Source organism: Mastigoproctus giganteus, chromosome 8 (genome assembly GCF_048544385.1).
Source record: "Mastigoproctus giganteus isolate SK-2022 chromosome 8, ASM4854438v1, whole genome shotgun sequence".
Classification (NCBI taxonomy): Eukaryota; Metazoa; Arthropoda; class Arachnida; order Uropygi; family Thelyphonidae; genus Mastigoproctus; species Mastigoproctus giganteus.
The window spans coordinates 134,810,959-134,829,939 of record NC_143582.1 but is presented as its reverse complement, the minus strand read 5'-3'; the positions used below and the strand labels follow the sequence as shown (position 1 = coordinate 134,829,939).

Sequence of the window (18,981 nt, the reverse complement as noted above, 5' to 3'; positions counted from 1 at the left end):
AATTATTAATTATAAACCATAGTAATTTTTAGTTGAGAATTGTGCTTGTATAAACTGAAATTGATATTGCTTTAGCTTACTAGTGTTATGCACCTTTTTGTATTTGCCATTATATAACTATCATTATTGAAGTATAAACATAGTACAGTCAAGGAGTTTCTAGACTGGCTGCTGCAGTCGGTAAATTCAAGGTGATTTTCTGTTGTAAAACTGCAACTTACATGTGGTTTTTGAGGGTGAAGAATGTTTCACTGTTTTTGAGGGTAAAAAATGTCAAATTCATAACATTGCAGAAACATCAAATTTTTCAGTGCTTAGTGAATTTTTATTTTTTTAACCAAAATACTGGAAATGATGTATCCAGTTTATGGAGAGGATTGGAGAGAGGATTCTCTCTCTCTCTCTCTCTCTCTCTCTCTCTCTCTCTCTCTCTCTCTCTCTCTCTCTCTCTCTCACACACACACACACACACACACACACACACACACCATTTCATTTTTTTCATATGCCTTAAAAAATTGAAATGGCCAGACAGCTTCTGCATTAGCCAAATGAGATTTAAGTTTCTGTTTATTTAAGTGTCTGTTTATGTACAGAGCTGCTCCGTAGCCGAGTGGGCAGGAGTGGGAGTGCAGTAGCACACGCTCTTTGAGTAGACTGGGGTTCAAGCCCCTGACTGCTGAATACGGTCGATCTGCCAACCCGCACTGGACCAGCGTGGCAGAATATGGTCCATTTCCCTCAATATGAATTGTTGAGGAGGCTTCCATCCTGCAGTGGGTTGATAATGGGTGCACTTTACTTTTTTACTTTTTTATGTACAGATGGAAATCAGACATTTCTAAGTATCTATTTATTTCCAATTGGAAGTTGTGTATAGATGAAAATCAGATATTTCAGTGATTACTGCCATTGCTACTTCAACACAGATTAGAATAACCAAAGGTTTGGCATATGTGATCTATCTAACATTGTTTTTGAGGGATATAGAGATGTAGGTTAAAAGTGCTTCCTCCCTTTTAATATAATTAATTTATCTGTGCACTGTGCCACTCAAGTTTCATCTAAGACGTTAGAAAGTTTTTTTTTTTAACCATCATAGTTTGGTGCACTATGAAATCATTCTTCAAGCTACCACTGCGAATAAAGAAAATAATGTTAAAAATAATGTGCCAGCTCAAAAGGCGCTATGACAAAATCTTCTAGAATGGTGGATGGGCAGCAAAAGATTAGCAGTTGTTGCTTGAAATGGCACCTGCACACCACTCATTTTTCATTAAACAAAGAGCTCACTGAGCACAATACTGTTGTGTTACAATCTACTCTACTCGCTTGACCTCTTGTTATGTGATTTTCTTTTTTTTTTCTTTCTGATAATGAAATTTTTATGTGGTCATCACTTCCACAGAAAAGCAGAAGTTATTGATAAATTAACTTGATAAATTAATTATATTAAAAGGGAGGAAGCACTTTTAACCTACATCTCTATATCCCTCAAAAACAATGTTAGATAGATCACATGTTATCCATGCTGCCAAGTCAAAACAGTTTGAGAACTTCTATCAACAATGGCAAAGTTGGATTACTGCTCAAGGACTTTGCAAGTGCTGTGTCTTACTGTTTGGAATGTCTGACCATTCCAAGCAGTAAGAGACATTTAATGTGAAGAATTTTTATTATTATTATTATTTATTTTTTATTTATTTATTTATTTTTTATTTTTTTGCTCTTATAGAACCCCAGGGCTCACATCTGGTGAGTATCTTGGCACACCCAGGGTCCTCAGCTGGATATCATCATTCTTCTCTTTCTTGGTGATTTCCTTCTCTCTCTCTCTCTCTCTCTCTCTCTCTCTCTCTCTCTCTCTCTCTCTCTCTCTCAGGGTAACCCAGAATTTTTTTTTTTTTTTTTTCGCCTGGTGCAGCAAAAGCCTCAGGCTTCCTTGCACCATATGGCTAATAATGATAATGATATTATTTCTCCTTGATTGGGGTTTCCACCTTGTGTCAGGTATTGCTACCAAGTACACTGGGTGGTTATTGTTATTCCTGGTGTTACTGTTGGTCTTGGAACTCTCTGGTGTTCAGGATTGCAACTTTCTGGAGTTCCTTGTAGATGTTCACTGGGAGACCTATTGCAGCTAGACTGTTATGTAGGGGCTTTGGTACCATATCGGTGGTTGACACGATGATCGGGATGGTCGTTACTTGTTGCATATGCTATATTTCTTTAATCTCCTGTCTTAGGTTCGTGCTTCGTGCACTTCCTGAGTTTTTTCCTTCTGGGTTTTCTGGAGGTTGCCACTGTTGGGCACTGCTATGTCAATCAAATAGGAAGCCTTTTCCTTCTTGTCCATAAGGGTTGTCTGGTCTGTTGTGCAGGATTGTCTTATCAGTTATTATAGTGCTGTCCCAGTACAGCTTGTGGGTTGGGGGGGGTCTGTAGTACTGCCTGGGGTTCGTACTTGTAGTACGGTACACTTTCTTTGATCAACTAGTATTTCCTTGTTAGCTTATGACGTATTATCCTCGCTACCTGGCCATGTCTATGAGTGTACTCGGTCTGGGTGATCACCCTGCATCCCGCAGTGATGTGTTAGATCATTTCTGAGGTCATCTCACACTCCGGGCTCCTTGGCGATGTAGTTTCTGGTGTTGATTACTTAGTCTTGGATGGTTAGTGAGCACGAATCCTTCAGTCTCAGGGAAGAGCATCCCGCTCGTGAGCCATGCATTGGAAGCAAATTTATCTATGTGATCTTCATGGAGGTCATTGTAGTGTCTGCCATGGAGTGTCTTCTTTCCCCATCTTTCTAGTGTCGTTTGGTGGGAGGGGAATCCTCACTTAGGTTGAGTGGGGTATACTGCTTGTCTATCTTCCTTATGGCCTGGTAGAGTGCTGCTGTGTGTTTCTGGAAGTAATCCTTCAGGTTAGCTATTGCTGTTTTCTGTTGCTCGATGAGGTCTATCAGGCCCCTTCCTTCCTCTTTCCTAACTATTGTCATGGCTGACTTCAGGTGGTGTTGGTGGCTCTTGGTCATCATAGTCCTTGTCTTTCTCATGATATCCTCCAGCTCTGTGTTAGTCCAATCTATGACTTCGAAGGAGTATGTTAGCACTGGGACAGCATAGGTGTTTATGACTTTAACTGTTCCCTCCATTCATCTTTGCTTTCAGCAGGCTTCTGAGTCTCTGATGGTATTTTTTGGTCAGGCAGGCCTTGATTTCTCTGTGCTCTAACTGCTAAGCCTGCATCATCTCCATTTATTTGCAGGTCTCTCCCTCTGTCATGGCTTTGATCTCTTTACCAGTCTACAGCTGGTAGTTTTGACAAACTAATTTTCCCTTGTGCAATCTGTGGGTGTTGCATTTGTCTAGACCAAATTCCATCCTGATAGTATTCCTAAATTCTTTCGTGATCCGGAGTAGTCGCTGGCATTGCATCTCAGTTGCTGCATAGAGCTTGATGTCATCTATGTACATCAAGTGGGTGAGGGTGTACAGGTTCTTCCTTCCTTCTTTGAGATTATATCTGTACTTGCTGCTGTTGAGCATGGTGGATAGTGGGTTAGTGCTAAACAGAACCACAGTGGGCTCGGGGCATCGCCCTGAAAGATTTCTCTCATAATGGAGATTGGTCTGGCTGTGATGTTCTCGACCTTAATGGTAGTACTCAATTTTGACATCATTACTCCTAGGAAGTTTATTGCTATCTGATTGACTTAGTACTACTTTTATTATTATTACAAAAACCTCACAACTAACCCATATACTTGGAGATAATAGCAGTTTCTCAGAACTTTTTACTTACCTGAAAAATACTTACCTGGTCCTTGAGGTTGTCACAGACATTCTCTCAGATATGCCAGACAAGCTGTACTTGCCACCTGGGAGTCTAAAACGCTGATGGAACTGATATTCCTGTGACTCAAGTCAAGTCAAGTGGACCCAATTTCAGCGATGTCCGGACTATCTGTGACAGCCAAATCCTCTGCTTGCACCTTCACGACGGTGGGACTGTTAGTAATCCTGGGTATAACCTCCATACACAAGTACATGGTGGGTGACCACCCAGGTGTGAACCAACGTAAGCAGGGGTTGAGGTGTGGCGCCCACACCACGTGGAGGAATGCCACCCCTCTATGTTATCAGGCAGTACTATGTGGTAGATGACTCTCATCAACCGGTGCAATACCACTACTTTGCTTATTGGAGGCTTGAAGTGGTGGAACCCATGTTTAATCTCTAGAGCTAATTTCCGGTCAACCCTCCCCTATCTCTTCCGTCATGCAGTATGATTGATGACTTTTGAGGTTATGATGAACATCGTGGCAAGATCCAATATTCCTTACATTTCGAGGGTACAGCTCTAAAACGGTGTTTGCAGGCTGGCTGCTAGTTAGTACACCGGACCGAACCTATTGGTAACTCTCTAGGAGGCTTCCGGATCAGCTAGTGTATAATCTTGCTACCTCTACTCTGCCAGATAGTGACTGGAGGGGGGTCCGAGTAGTGTGTATGCGGGGAGCATTGTCGAGGCCACGTTATGTCAAGGATCTGGGTATATTCTTACCATGTGTATGCCATATCCAAAAATTTCATTACTTCATACAGCATGTCCCACCCACTTTTTCTTACTATTGAATACACCATGAATTGTCAAACTAATAGAGCAAGCTTATCTGTGAAAAGATCTAAACCTCCCAAGCACTTCCTAATTCATTTCACAGATATACGTGGTCTCAATTCTAATCTCAGTGATGTCCATTTCCACTTGCAGTCTGCCAAACCCCATGTACTTTTTCTGACAGAATCTCAGTTATCGGTTGATTCAACTACTGCTCATCTCAGATGCCCAAATTATTCGCTGTATGATTCCTTTCGCCTCAAAGGTGGTACTAGTGCATATGTCCGTTCTGATATTCCCCGTCAAAGACTTGGCAATTTGGAATCTCCTCTCTTTGATCTTCTCTGGCTTAAAATCTCTCTACCTCATTGTGTCAAATTCATCTGTTGTCTCTACCGTTCTCCCAACTCCACTAATCACTTGGATCTCTTTGACTTCCTCTCTTTGCAACTTGACCTTCTGCAGTCCAACTTTCCTAACAGTGAGGTAATTTTCCTTGGTGAATTTAATGTTCAAAACTCCAGCTGGCTTCCGTTTTCTAGTCACACTGACCCAGCTGGTCGAGATGCTGAGGCTTTTGCAACTACTAATGACATTGCACAGATTGTCCATTTACCTACAAGAATACCGGACAATCCTAATCATACAGCCAATATGCTTGATCTTTTTCTCACAAACAACCCTTCTAAGTACACGGTCAAAGTGAGAGGTCCTTTAGGCACTTCAGATCACAACTTGGTGATTGTCTCTTCTCCAATGGAACCTTTATCTCATGGCTATTCCCAACCTCATGTTGTTTGGCATTACAAGAATGCAAAATGGGATGACCTGCGAGACTTCTTTTCCTTGGTCGGGTTACTGTTTCAAAACTTCTGATCTCAACGTTTGCTCAGATCATGTCAGTGAAATTATTCTTGCAGGAATGGAATCCTTTATCTCACACTCCACTTTAAAATCTTGTCCTTTATCTAAACCTTGGTTTTCCAATAAATGTGCTAAGGCTGTTCAAGAGAAGAATGTTGCATATCGTAATTGACTTGTTTCTAATTCTTCAGTTTCATTTTCTGCCTACACCAAAGCTCGCAACAATTGTAAATCAATTATTAATCGGTCCAAACTAGAGTTTGAACAGGCTAAGAGTAGAAAACTTGCTTCTTGCCCTAATGGTAGCCGAGCAGTCTGGTCTCTTGCCAAAGCTATTGGCCACAACTTTTGCCCACCTCTGTCCAAACCAGATGGTTCTGTTGTCACTTGAGCCAAGGATAAAGCTGACCTGCTAGCATCCCATTTTTTCTTTCAACTCATGTATTAATGATCTTGGTAAAACACCTCCCACCATTCCTAACATGCTCCATTCAATGCCTCCTGTGGTCTTCCATCAAAAGGATGTCAGAAGGATTTTGACGAATCTTAATGCTAAGAAAGCTCCAGGTCCCGATGGTATTTCTCCACTTGTTCTCAAAACCTCTGCTCCTGAACTTACTCCTATTCTTTGCCGCCTTTTTTCACTTTCTTATTCCAAAGGTGTTTTTCCTTCTGCTTGGAAATTTGCTCATATCCAGCCAGTTCCTAAAAAGGGTGACAAATCTCTCCCATCCAATTATCGTCCCATTGCAATTACATCTACTCTTTCTAAAGTAATGGAGAAATCAATTAACAGCCAACTCTTAAACTACCTAGAAACCTTCCGTCTGATCAACGATCACCAGTATGGATTCCGTCAGTGTCGATCCATTGGTGATATTCTGGCTTACGTTACCTATTTATGGACTAATTCAATGGAAAGGTTCGGTGAAACACAAGTAGTTGCCCTTGACATCTCTAAGGTTTTCGATCGTGTTTGGCATAAAGGTCTACTAAACAAGCTTCCATCTTATGGTTTGCCAACTGTTTTTAGTAATTGGTTATCCAGTTTTCTTTCTGATCGCTCACTGAGGGTGATGGTAGATGGCTCTCTGTCTTCTAACTTCTCCACTAATGCCGATGTCCCCCAAGGTTCAGTTCTTTCCCCCCACTCTTTTCCTCTTGTATATTAATGACCTTCTTCCATTGACTGGAAATCCTATCCATAGTTTTGCTGATGATAGCACATTACATTCCACTTTCCATTTTGAGAAACCTTGTCCTGCTCAATCAGCTTCAACTTCTTGAAAATCTGCTACCAATTCCTTAAATGCCGATCTTCAGGTAATTCTCCAGTGGGGCAAAGACAACTTAATTGAATTCAACCCTTCTAAAACTCAGTCTTGTCTTATATCTCGCAAAAAGGATTCTTCTGCTCCTATGCTTATCTTTAGTGACACTCCGATTTCTAGGCAAAATGATATATCTCTTTTGGGGATTACCCTGACTTCTAATCTCTCTTTTTTTTTTTTTTTTTTTTGATTTGGTAGTTGTTGGCGCATCGGCTTCTGTGGCCATATTGCACCTCCAAAGGTTTTTGCAGTACAGTGATCCAAGCCCGAGGCGGGAATCGAACCCGCGACCTTTGGGTTGCCGGGCAGGTACTTTACCCACTCGGCTAGCCCGGTCGGCTAATCTCTCTTGACACAAGCACATTACAAATATTGCTTCCTCTGCATCTAAAAAACTTGGTTTTCTCTTTCGCTCTTGGCGTTACTTTTCTTCCAAACAGCTGCTCACTCTGTATAAATCGCAAATCCGCCCTGCCATGGAATATTGTTCCCACATCTGGGGTGGTGCCCCCAAAACCTCTCTCAGGCTTCTTGATCCATTCAAAAGAGGGCAGTTAGGTTAATTAATGATTCATCTGTAACAGAGTCTCTCCATCGCTTTCTCATAAACGCACTGTTTCTGCTGCATGCATCTTCTACAGATACTTTCATGGGCACTGTTCTTCGGAATTGGCTTCTATAATTCCTGCTCTCTCTTTCAAAACAGTCTGAACACGTGCTGCCAGCCAGCATCCATTTACTGTCCAACTTCAAACTCACAGAACCAACTTTTCATCGTCTTCGTTTATTCATTCAACTGCCGTTTTCTGGAACAACCTTCCTTCATACGTATTTCCTGAAAATTACAGTCTACAGAAGTTCAAGTCCAATGTCAACAAATATATTCTTTCGTTTTCTCAATCTCCAACCCAAGCACAGTACTAAGTACTATAGGTTCTAATACCTCTCGTGTTTGGGGTTTACATAAAAAAAAAAAAAAAAAATATTATCAATGTTTACAGTCACATCTAGACCTATTTCCTGTAACATATACAGTCACTTCTACAGGCGCAGTTTGGCCATAGTAGCTTGTGCCATTAAACCCCACTCCAACAACATTATTATTACTATAGCTCAAAGGCTTCTAGTTGTTGAATTTCAATGATAGTGTTTTAATGTAATGAAATTTGCATTTATGGAAGTCCAGGAACTTTTTGATTGTGCCATGTCTGAAACTCATCAAAATTAATATTAACAAATTATTTTTGTGCTTATTTTGAAGTGCATATAAAACCCTTGGGTGTGACTTGAAATGATTCTCTAGATAAAAACAATTAATTCAAACAGAAATGGGAATAAAGACATTCTCTCTCTCTCTCTCTCTCTCTCTCTCTCTCTCTCTCTCTCGCTCTCTCTCTCTCTCTCTTTGTGTGTGTGTGTGTGTGTGTGTGTGTGTGTGTGTGTGTGTGTGTGTGTGTGTGTGTGTGTGTGTGTGTGTGTGTGTGTTCTTTTATGAATAATTCTTGCATATGTTATTTATAATTAGAAAGAAGCAAACAGCTGCTGATGGTAGTGACTCAGCCTTAGTTGCTTCCAGTGCCGGAGTAGTAAGTACTTGTGTGAGTGGGTATTAGATATTTAGTACTTAATTTTATTTCCCACATTTTTTATTATTTCATAAATTGAATTGTTTAAAACATTGAAATTATAATCACTGCATTAACCAGACATTTTTTGACTCCTAACAGCCATAAAAACACAAGAAAGGAACAGAAAAACTTCCTGTTTTCATAATTCCAAATTATTAGTTTACTAACAAAAACTTTTAGCACTGTAAATCTGTTGCTTCTTGTCACATTGCATGTTGCCCCATCTTGTTAGAATCATCTTGTGGCTCTCTGCAATCTCCAATGCAGCCGACTACTTCACTGTTATAAACATTCACAACTATGCCACATTTAACCTTTATCTGGTCCTGCACTAATTTTGTTACATATCTGCCTGGGTCTAGATAACCCAGTAAACCCCAAGGGCTTCTGGTGAGTATGGGCTTGACACCCAAGGTACTGAGCTGGATATCATCATTCTTCTTTCTTGGTGATTCCCTTCTACTTCTCTCTTTGTCTCTCTCTTCAGGGTAATTCAGAAAATTTTTTTTTTTGGCTGGTGCAGCATAAGCCTCAGGCTTCCTTGCACCATATGGCTAATAATAATGATAATTAGGGTTCTGATTTTTATGATCTTAAAAATGTCAAAACATGATGAAAATATGTCATTAAATTTAACCAAATATGACAAAATAATTTACCTTTACATACCATATAAATGATAATATTTACTTTATTTATTCTTTTAAAGTTGTACAACGACTTGTTATACAAATTTCTAACAAGTAATATAATGAAAATATCACAATTTGCAAGTTTATTTTTGAAGTATAAACATTAAAATAAAATTTTTTAAACATACAAAAATCTTGCTAAGTACTTTCCATAGCATTGCAATACCTGTATCCACTCCAAATGTTTTGGAGTTAATCTCCTTCTATCTTCTGCTAATATTCGCTTGTAAGCAGAGAAGGACCTCTCAACATCACAAGATGTGATCTGGGCAAAATTAAACGCCTTAAGCTAGAGGAAGTCCCTCAACAGCAATCTCGAAAACTTGGGAAATTTTGGATATGGTGGGATAAGCCTGGTTTCTAGCAAAACTGCATCTAGTTTATTAACACTTTTCTCCGATTTCCCCTGGAACTTGTTTCATCTTGTCTCCTAGTTTTCAAATGATCTCTGTCTTAATTGGAGGCATATCTTTTGCCTCCAGTTTAGTAATCGAGGAAGATAAGGAAGAGAAATTACTGTCAATATAAGCAACATTATGGGATACCTTCTCCTTAGCAAAAATTTCCTGTGCTTCAGATATGGATTTAGCTTCCTCGGGTACCAAGTTGTCAATTACCTGTAAATAAAAATATAATTATTCATGGCTTTAAATACCATGTATTTAAGTTTTATTTAAAACGGTAACTAACTGCCTTGATTGCTGTAAAATTTCAGCCATAATACGACACAACGTCGAGCCAGGTCCCCCATCTTGTGATTACTGGCTCGGGTGGAAGTGGCAAATGAGGGTGCATTTCTTTTAAGAGCTGTACTCTTGAGGGCGCCTTAAGGAAGACCTTTTTAGTCAGTGATATCAGCTTGTTAACATCTTTAAATTCCAAACACACTTGTTTTGATACATGGTGGAGACCATGGGCTAAACAAATAAGCTGTATCATGCTCGGAAAAAATACCTCCAATGCTTTCCCGGCTTTAAGCATGTAGGCTACTGAATCCGTTAATAAAAGAAGAGAACGATCAGATTTTACACCATCCGGCCACAAAATACCTGAAAGAAATAAGTAATTCTATATTAATTTAATTTATCATTTTATAAGTAAAAATACAAAAATATAATTTTTTAGTTTAATTTTAAATGCGTTGACTCCCATTCCAATGTAGCAGCAATTAGTCAATCACAGAGATACGGTACTTACTAAGAGAAACATTAAGAAATCTAGCAACAGATGCATGATTAGTTTTACCCAGAACCTTTGATGCAAGGAGATATGATTTAGATGGTCCATCTGAATCAAGCTTTCCGACAATAAAATTAGCTACATATCTGCCTTCACAATCCGTAGTTTCATCAACTGAACCCCACACACAGCTGCTTTCAATATCTTCGCAAATATTGTTTAGTCACTGTAAGTAAGTAAATTAATAAATAAATAAACTAATTAAAATATAACCTACACAGCGTTCAGTCTTTGGTCACATAATTAATAATTTAATAAAATCAATGAGAGCATGCCGATTTATAGCAGTCCTCAAGGTAATTTTTCCATAACGTTCGAGTCTTCAAAAGCTTCTTTTCCAAGAAGCTTTTGAAGACTGGATTGTTCACTTTGTTCTAAGGAATGTTTGCGGCAACCACTGCTTGGCATAAATTGGCAAAGAATGAATCTGGTGTTTTTTTGGTTTTCTGCAGCAAGCAGCTGTTGTGTAGTATGCACCCCTGAAATTCTCCTTCTCCTTACGTTTGCTTCATGCAAAGCAGTAACATTATGCTGTTGTAATTGGGATACTTTCTTGCATGGAACCTTAAAGTATTTATATATTTATTTAAGATTATTTATAAAAATTATTATTATTTTCCAATTTATATGAAAAATTGTATGAAAAAACTAAATATGCATGAACATTAAATTTGGAATGTCCATATATCAAAGCATCCAAAAATAAAAATTAATTAATTTACGTATCTCTTTATTGCACGCGTTGCAATATATTATTTTACCATCCATTTGGTATGTGTCTTTAGACTCTCCTTTAACCACAGAAAAAATCAATTTTCTAAAAAACTCGATTTTGCTCGATTTTGGCTTCATTTCTCCAACAGCTGAAGTTTCTACTGTTGAAAGAATAATTCGTTGAACTCAGTATAAGGCGAAACTACTGTAAAGTTTTCAATTACAGCTAAAATTACACTACAGTGTCATCGTGAGTGACTAACCAGCCAATCAAAATAACTTTGGGATTTAGCTGCTCGTGCCTGCCCATGCTGGAATGTGAAATGATTAAATGTAAATTCCCAAGGTTTTATAGAAATATATTTCAAATCAATTTGATAAATAATTTATCAATTATCCTAAGACAAAATATGAAAATTTTATGTCGACAAGTATAAAATATGCTGTTAAATATGATGAAATATGAAATTACAAACATGCTTCTTTAGGATCCTCAGACCATGTAACATCGACCCACTAAGTTTCATGCCTCTTTATCTTAACGAAAAATGAATATGATAATACATAAAAATACGAACCCTAATAATAATAATAATAATTAAACTCAAAAGGGTACCAGCATTTTTTCCCCCTGAGAACTAATGTTATTTAGTTTACAAATCCTAAATGTGTTTTTTATAATTGCAGTTATTTTATAAAAAAATCCCATTTATTCAGTTCTGTGCTTTTCTTTTTTTTTTTCGATTTGATGCTGGTTATAACAGAGCTTCTAATGGATATTTTTCTTGAAATTTTATTTTTAAGTCATAAAAAATATAAAATATAATAATATAAAATATGTAATATATATATAATATATATTATATAATTATATTATATTATATATTATATTGAAATCGAAATCTTTATTGCAATAATAATAATAATAATAGTAATACAGTGGATACATTGCAATAAGCCCTTCACTGCCACAAGGCCAGGGGTGACTATATATATTTATATAATGTATATAAATATATATAGTGATATAAACAAAATTAAGTTTAGAAAGAAAGTGAGGGAGATAGAGAGTGAAGAAATCTAAAAGATATAATATGCTTAATAAGAAATATATAATTACAAAATTGATAATATAAGGATATTGCCACACAACTTACAAAACCAGCCTCTCATCAGGTGCCAATGGGTAGGATTGCAAGCAAAATAGCAACTTGTCAAGCATAAACATAAATAAAAAAAAAAAAAAAACTTTATGTTTATGCTTTTTACCCTTTGGCTTGACATTTACATCAGAAATGAAGATGCATGTTGCTATTTTGCTTGCAATCCTGGCCGTTAGCACCTGATGAGAGGCTTTTTTGTGAATTGTGTGGCAACATCCTTATTTTATCAATTTTGTAATTATATATTTATTATTATGCATATTTTATTAGTTATCTATTAGTTATCTTCACTTTGTCTTCCTATCTTCACTTTGTCTTCCTCACTTTCTTACTTTAACTGTTCTTCTTTTTTTTTTTTTTTTTTTAATATCACTTTATTGTCCATGCTCTTTATTGTCTATGGTTTCTCTGTTGTCCATGGTTTAGCATTTACAACCTTTGACTGCACTTGAACTCTTCCCCATTTTTTTACCTTCGTATTTCCACTTTCTTTTTATTCTATTCGATATGTAATATATAAAAGAAAGATTTTGTAACAATACAATTAACAATTCATTATTTTTAGTAGAGGATTTTTTTATTATTATTATTTATTTATTCTTTTGCACACACAAGGTAAGATAAATGCAAAGTTCATTTGACAACAGTTTTCAGAAATTTATAAAGCTGCTATCAATAGAAATATTTTCTTGAAATTTCATTGGAAGATCAAATATGCATCCAGTACTGTACTGATAATGTTTCCAAAAAACAATTATAATAATGCAAGCTTTTTTTTTTATCTGGATTATCAAGTGGTTTTCTTGTTATTTAAAGGGAAAAAAGGCACTCTGCTCACATTGTATTGTTTTTTGGGAGAAAAAAAACCTATACTTTCTTCCTTCAGTGTGTGATGCATCTACTAACAAAAACAAAAATTCAAGGAAATTTATCCGTCGCAAGCTGAATTATAAGTTTCAGACACCAGTGTTTGAAATTTAGTTTCCCCCCCCCCCTCAAATGCAAATAACCATGTCATTTTTGACTGACCATATGTTCTTGCCTTGCACAGGGTTTTATTCTGGAAAGTTCCTTGTGGTGAAATTAAACAGTAGTAACTCTTTATTGTACCAAAAGTAATTCATTATGGTGTGGGAGTGAAGAATGTTTTCTGCTTCTAATAGATGATAAGTACTTGCCAATATTTCCAAAGGGTATTATCTGAAGACAGGGCTGCTTAGAAGACCCTAAAAGAGCTAATAAGTGATGTGTACACCATCTGGATAGTACTCAGTGTGTGAACTAACCCTTTCTCATGCAATGGTTGTCAGAATACAAAAAAAAACAAAAAAAAACAACAAATCTTTTTCAATAGAATATCTTTTCTGCAACTCAGAACAAAACAAAAAAAAAATTCCAACTTAACAAATTGCAGCAGCATATGACAATTGATAGTAAATTTTTCCGGCTTGTGTGATAACTGAAAAATAATTTTTACTCATTGACATCATTTTGACATATTCTGACATCAAATTCATATCAAGAAAAATAAAAACTCTATTATGAATATAGAGTGTTCCCTCCCGCCAAGCACAGTGACATTGAAACAAAGTTTGTTTGACAGTTTTTGAAAGTTTATAACAGAGATATTTTCTGGAAATTTTGCTAGAAGATCAAATATACATCCAGAAAAGGTGCTCTACCAATATTATTTCCAAATAATGATTACAATAATGCAGATCTTTAAAATGTCTTTTTTATCTAGATTCAAGGTAGTGTTATCAATTCGATACCACTTTTTCCAGTTTCCAACCCAGCTTCCCCTAGATGAACTGCTTTGAATTTTTGTTAGTAGATGCAGTATACATTGAAGAAAGGAGGTTTTTTTGTTTTTTTTTCCCTTTCAAAAAAAAAAAAAAAAAGCAATTTGTTGCGATTCTCTGTGTTATATTTCTTATACAAAGAAATAGTTATGGTCTCCACCCCCCCCCCCCTTTATTTCTGATAAAGCAACATGCAGATGCCATACTGAACAAACAAACAAACAAAGCTATGGCTGACACTCACTGCCTATAACATGATTTGCTTTGGTAAGCAAGCAGAACACAGATGCAGGAAAGTCAAATGTGGTAGTGTGTTCATTAGTGAGAGCAGTGCCTGCTTGTTTTCTTCAAGCATATTAAAAAAAAACTTATTAGCATTCAATATTTGATTCTACATTTTTGCTGTTTGTGCAATAATAAATAGAGATTTCTGTAATTTAAAATGGGAAATCAGAGAAAACACTTCTGTTACAAGTTTTAGCTATGTGGACAGAATAGAAATTATAGCATTGAATTGTTTAAATTTAATCTGAGTTATTATTGACCCAGACAGACCAGTTAAGAGTTTTATTAATAAAATTGTAGCTACTGAATGACTGATGATAAACAGTCAGTCTGACACATTTCATTTGAAAGGCGCTTAGGTGCTCATGTTGTTTTTCCCTCCATAGTGATGTGCAACCAGTTAGTGACTAACTGTTAGATGTGTTGGAGATCTTGCAATGGGTGCATTAGAGGTTTTCTTTCATTCGTTCTCAATATTGTTATTTATTATATTATATTCGATGTCTGCATTGTTATATTATTATTAGTCTCTTATATGTGCATTGTTTTGAATTGAAGTGTAAAAATTCATTAACACTTAACAAAAAAATTTGGTAGCTCCTTATTCTTGTTAGAAATAAAATGGCATATATACAAGCTGTGAATGTAAGTAACATTGAAGTTATTTTTGGTGGAAACTTCATTTGTACATAACAAGTTTTAAGCAAGTTATTAAATTTATTAATTAACTTACTGATTTATTAAAATATTTCTAGAAAAAGGCCTGGCAGCAATAAGAAAGGTCTATTGGAGAGAAGGTCAAGTTTTTCACGAGAAGTGGGAGGTTTTGTACTTCTCCTGTGAAGTAAAAGGCAAGATTACCTGTTTAATCTGTTATCAGAACCTTAGTGTACTTAGGGAATATAATTTAAGATGCCACTGTGAAAACTACTGTTATAAATGTGATGAGTACCTAGGTAAAATATGAGAAAATAAGTTGGAGAATTTCAAATCAGCTCTTGAGTAAACAACAAAGCCTATTCACTGAATTCAATAAAAACAATGAAGCAGTAATTGGGGCTAACTATTTTTGCTGAAGAACTATTATCCAGAATTCTAAGTCCTTTACTGAAGGTGAATTCAAAGAGCAGTGCATGGTCAAACTGCCAAAATAATTTTCCTTGACAAAGTTCAAGCTTTTAAGAACATTCCCTTATTATGCAACACTCAAAGGATTGATGAGATGACAATATAATTAAACAGTTTCATTGAAAAAATGTAAACGTTTTAGTGCTTTTATCCATTGCAATCTATGAAAATACAGATGTTAGTGGCAGGGCACAGTTATCTGTCTTTATCTGTGCATGTGATGGAAATCTTAATATAACTGAAGAAATGCTTGACCTTCTTCCTCTTTGTGTTACAACAACTGGTGAAGATATTGTCAAGGTAGTAGATGACGTTTTGGAAAATATGAACTTCAATTATCAAAACTAGTGTGTGTGTGACTACAGATAGAGCTCCCATAATAACAGGGAAGCATAGTGGATTTGTGGCTAAACTACTGACTAAGCAGAATGAAACTTCCCTTAACAGTAAGTTTCACCATGTTTATTGTATTATACATCAGGAAGTGCTTTGCTTAAAAGTTGTAAAAACAAAACACGAAATGAAATGAAATTTGTGAAAAAAAACCCGTAAATTTTGAATGTTCATGTGGATTGAATCAGTGGCAATTTGCTTCCTTGCTCATTGAAACGGGAGTGAATGATTGCCTTATTTCGTAAAAGTTTGCTGGCTCTCTTGTCATAATGTTTTGAAGTAATTCTGGCTATTATGTCAAGAAATTCAAATGCTTTTAAAAATGAAAGGACAGTTACCAGACAAGCTTAATGCTAGTAATTGGCTTCAGGACTTGGCATTTACGGTATACGTCATGGAACATTTAAACAAGTTAAACTTAAAACCTCAGGGGAGAGATCAGATTATGACTTTAATATATGACTTTGTTACAAAGTCTTTAATACAAAACTCAACCTTTGGCAAAGAGACACTTGAATAGTGGCAATTTGGCTTATTTCCCTACAGGTGCTTCTGATTTCAGCCAATATACCTTAAACTTGAAAAAGTTAATTTCTATTTCCAAAAGAAGGTTTGGAGACTTCAAAACATGTGGAGGCTATTTTTCTCTATTCAATGCTCCATTTTCCTTTGATGTTGACAGGCAACTTGTAAACATGCAGATGGAATTTGTTGAAATCCAGTGTGACTCAGTAATAAAAGAAAAGTATAGTGAAGTTAGTATTCCTTGTTTTTTGGGCGTCTCCGTAGCCAGGTGGGAAGGAGCAGCAGTGCGTAGCATACGCTTCTTGATTAGACCGGGGTTTGAGCCCGTCACCACCAAATATGGAGGATGCGGAAAGGCCACAGAATGACCACCGCATATCCCGGAGCAATATGGCCTTAGTTGTTAATGCTCCTAAAAACCAAAACAACAACAACAACAACCTTGTTTTTTTTTTCTTACTTGCCAAGCCACTTTGTGGAATGTGTCAGTTTTCTGTGAGGATCTTAGCAATGTTTGGCATACATCCCTTTATGAACAGCTATTATCAGTTATGAATGCTAATAAAACTGCATAGAGATCAAGGCTGGCAGCTGAATATTTATCATCCATTCTAAAACATGCATCATCACAAAAACATAATCCTGACATTGACAAATTTGTTTCACAGAAAAGATGGCAATTCTCTGGCAAACAAAACTTTGTTTTGACTGATTTGGTGGGCTGTTCACCTTTCAATTGATGTTACTGATATTGAATCTTTCCTTTGTTTGACAAATTAAGTAAGTAAACTGAAAATTATCTGTTTTCAGATAATTGACTGTATACCTGATTTTCAGACTGTATACCTAATATAATACTGATATTAATTTGAATTAGTGTAGAGAAGATCTAGTGTCATTTACAGCCCTTTCGGCTTTACCTTGTTCCTTCCCTTGTTCACAAGATTTGAGTTTGATATACCTGATTTAGATGATTCCACCTTGTTGAAATCATCTAGATCATACAAAATATCTTATATTGGAACTGAAAATGATTTGGTAAGTAAACCATGTCCTGAAATATGATATGGACAGCATATAATACAAGGTAGGATTAAAGGTTTTATGATTGAATTTTAATTTAAACAATAGTATTGATAGTGTTTCTTACTTTTCTCTGTATGGACTCAAGGGTATTCTTATGGTTGAGTGGCAGAAGACAGAGAGTGGTAATCAATGGACACTGCTCAACGTGGACTAATGTTATTAGTGGAGTTCCTCAAGGTTCAGTGTTGGGTCCATTGTTGTTTTCGGTGTTTATGAATGATATTGATGATGGGATATCAAGTTTAATGTCTAAGTTTGCAGATGATACAAAGGTTGGCAGGGTCGTTAAGGACACTACTGACGCTATGCTGCTGCAACAGGATCTGGAAAGGTTGAACAGATGGGCTGAGAGGTGGCAAATGAAGTTTAACATTGACAAATGTAAAGTACTACATATGGGTAACAGTAACCCCAGAGCAATGTATCAACTCTGCGGTACTACACTGACAGTGGTGGAGAATGAAAAGGACCTGGGGGTAATTGTGCAGGCAGATATGAAGTTCTCTGAGCAGTGCAGACAAGCTGCAAGAGTAGCTCATGGTGTCTTGTCAATGATATACAGGAATTTTTCTAGCAGGGATAAGGAGGTGATTATTCCCTTGTATAAGGCAATGGTTAGGCCACATCTTGAGTACTGTATACAGGTCTGGAGGCCTCATTTCAAGAAGGATGTAGAGCTGCTGGAACGGGTACAGAGAAGGGCAACAAGATTAGTAAATGGAACAAAGGGTTGCTCTTACAAAGAAAGGCTTAAGTTTTGCAAATTACAGAGTCTGGAGACTAGGCACCGGCGAGGTGATCTGATAGAGGTGTATAAGGCTTTGAATGGTTTGAGCATGCTCAATGCCAATGGGATTCTTCATCTTTCTCAGAATAATCACCTCAGAGGGCATAAATTCAAATTGAGGAAGGACGGATGTCGGATAGATGTGCGGAAATTTGCCTTTGGCCAGCGGGTGGTTGGTTGGTGGAACCGACTTCCATCACTTGTTGTTGAAGTTGATAGCCTAAACAAATTTAAAGCTCAACTGGACAGGTATTTCGAACGAACGGAGGGGTGAAATGGGAGAGGGTTTTTTTTTTTTTTTTGGCTGATGCTGAATAAGCTTGCTTTCTTGCATCATATGCCTCTACTAATGCTAATGCTAACAAACCAAATTTGTGTAACTCTACTTTATATCCCATAGGTGAATCTTATCCACTTAATTATAAGTCATTATATGTATTCTTATACTGAAGTTTTCTTTCTTAAAGAAAACATTTTAATGCACATTAGAAATTTAACCATAAAGTTACATGCACATTACACATGCATGTAACTTTTTGCATGTGTAAGATGCATGCAAGTTAAACCTAATTCTACTGTAAACAGTAGAATTAGACAGGTTTAACATTCTTGAAAAGCTTTAGTAATTTTCTCTCTAGCAAACAGCTGGAGAAAAAATTACTAAATTATTTAAAAAATTTTAAACTTATTCTTCTACTAACCAATAAAATGCTAGAAT

General features: G+C 36.5%; 1 protein-coding gene across 6 annotated transcripts in view; it reads left to right on the top strand.

The window, feature by feature from the left end:
* Positions 1 to 18,981, top strand: part of LOC150081834 (uncharacterized) — a 173,329-nt gene that overhangs the window by 49,669 nt on the left and 104,679 nt on the right. For 5 of the 6 annotated variants that reach the window (XR_016547254.1, XM_090378923.1, XM_090378924.1 and 2 more), the window contains exon 6: positions 8,347 to 8,419. Coding sequence is in view for 5 of the 6 variants with exons in the window: in XM_090378923.1 (XP_090235049.1) it covers positions 8,347 to 8,419 (73 nt within the window). In the remaining variant the exon portion in view is untranslated. The remainder of the gene's footprint in view (positions 1 to 8,346; positions 8,420 to 18,981) is intronic. The other variant, XM_090378925.1, reaches the window with a different exon arrangement.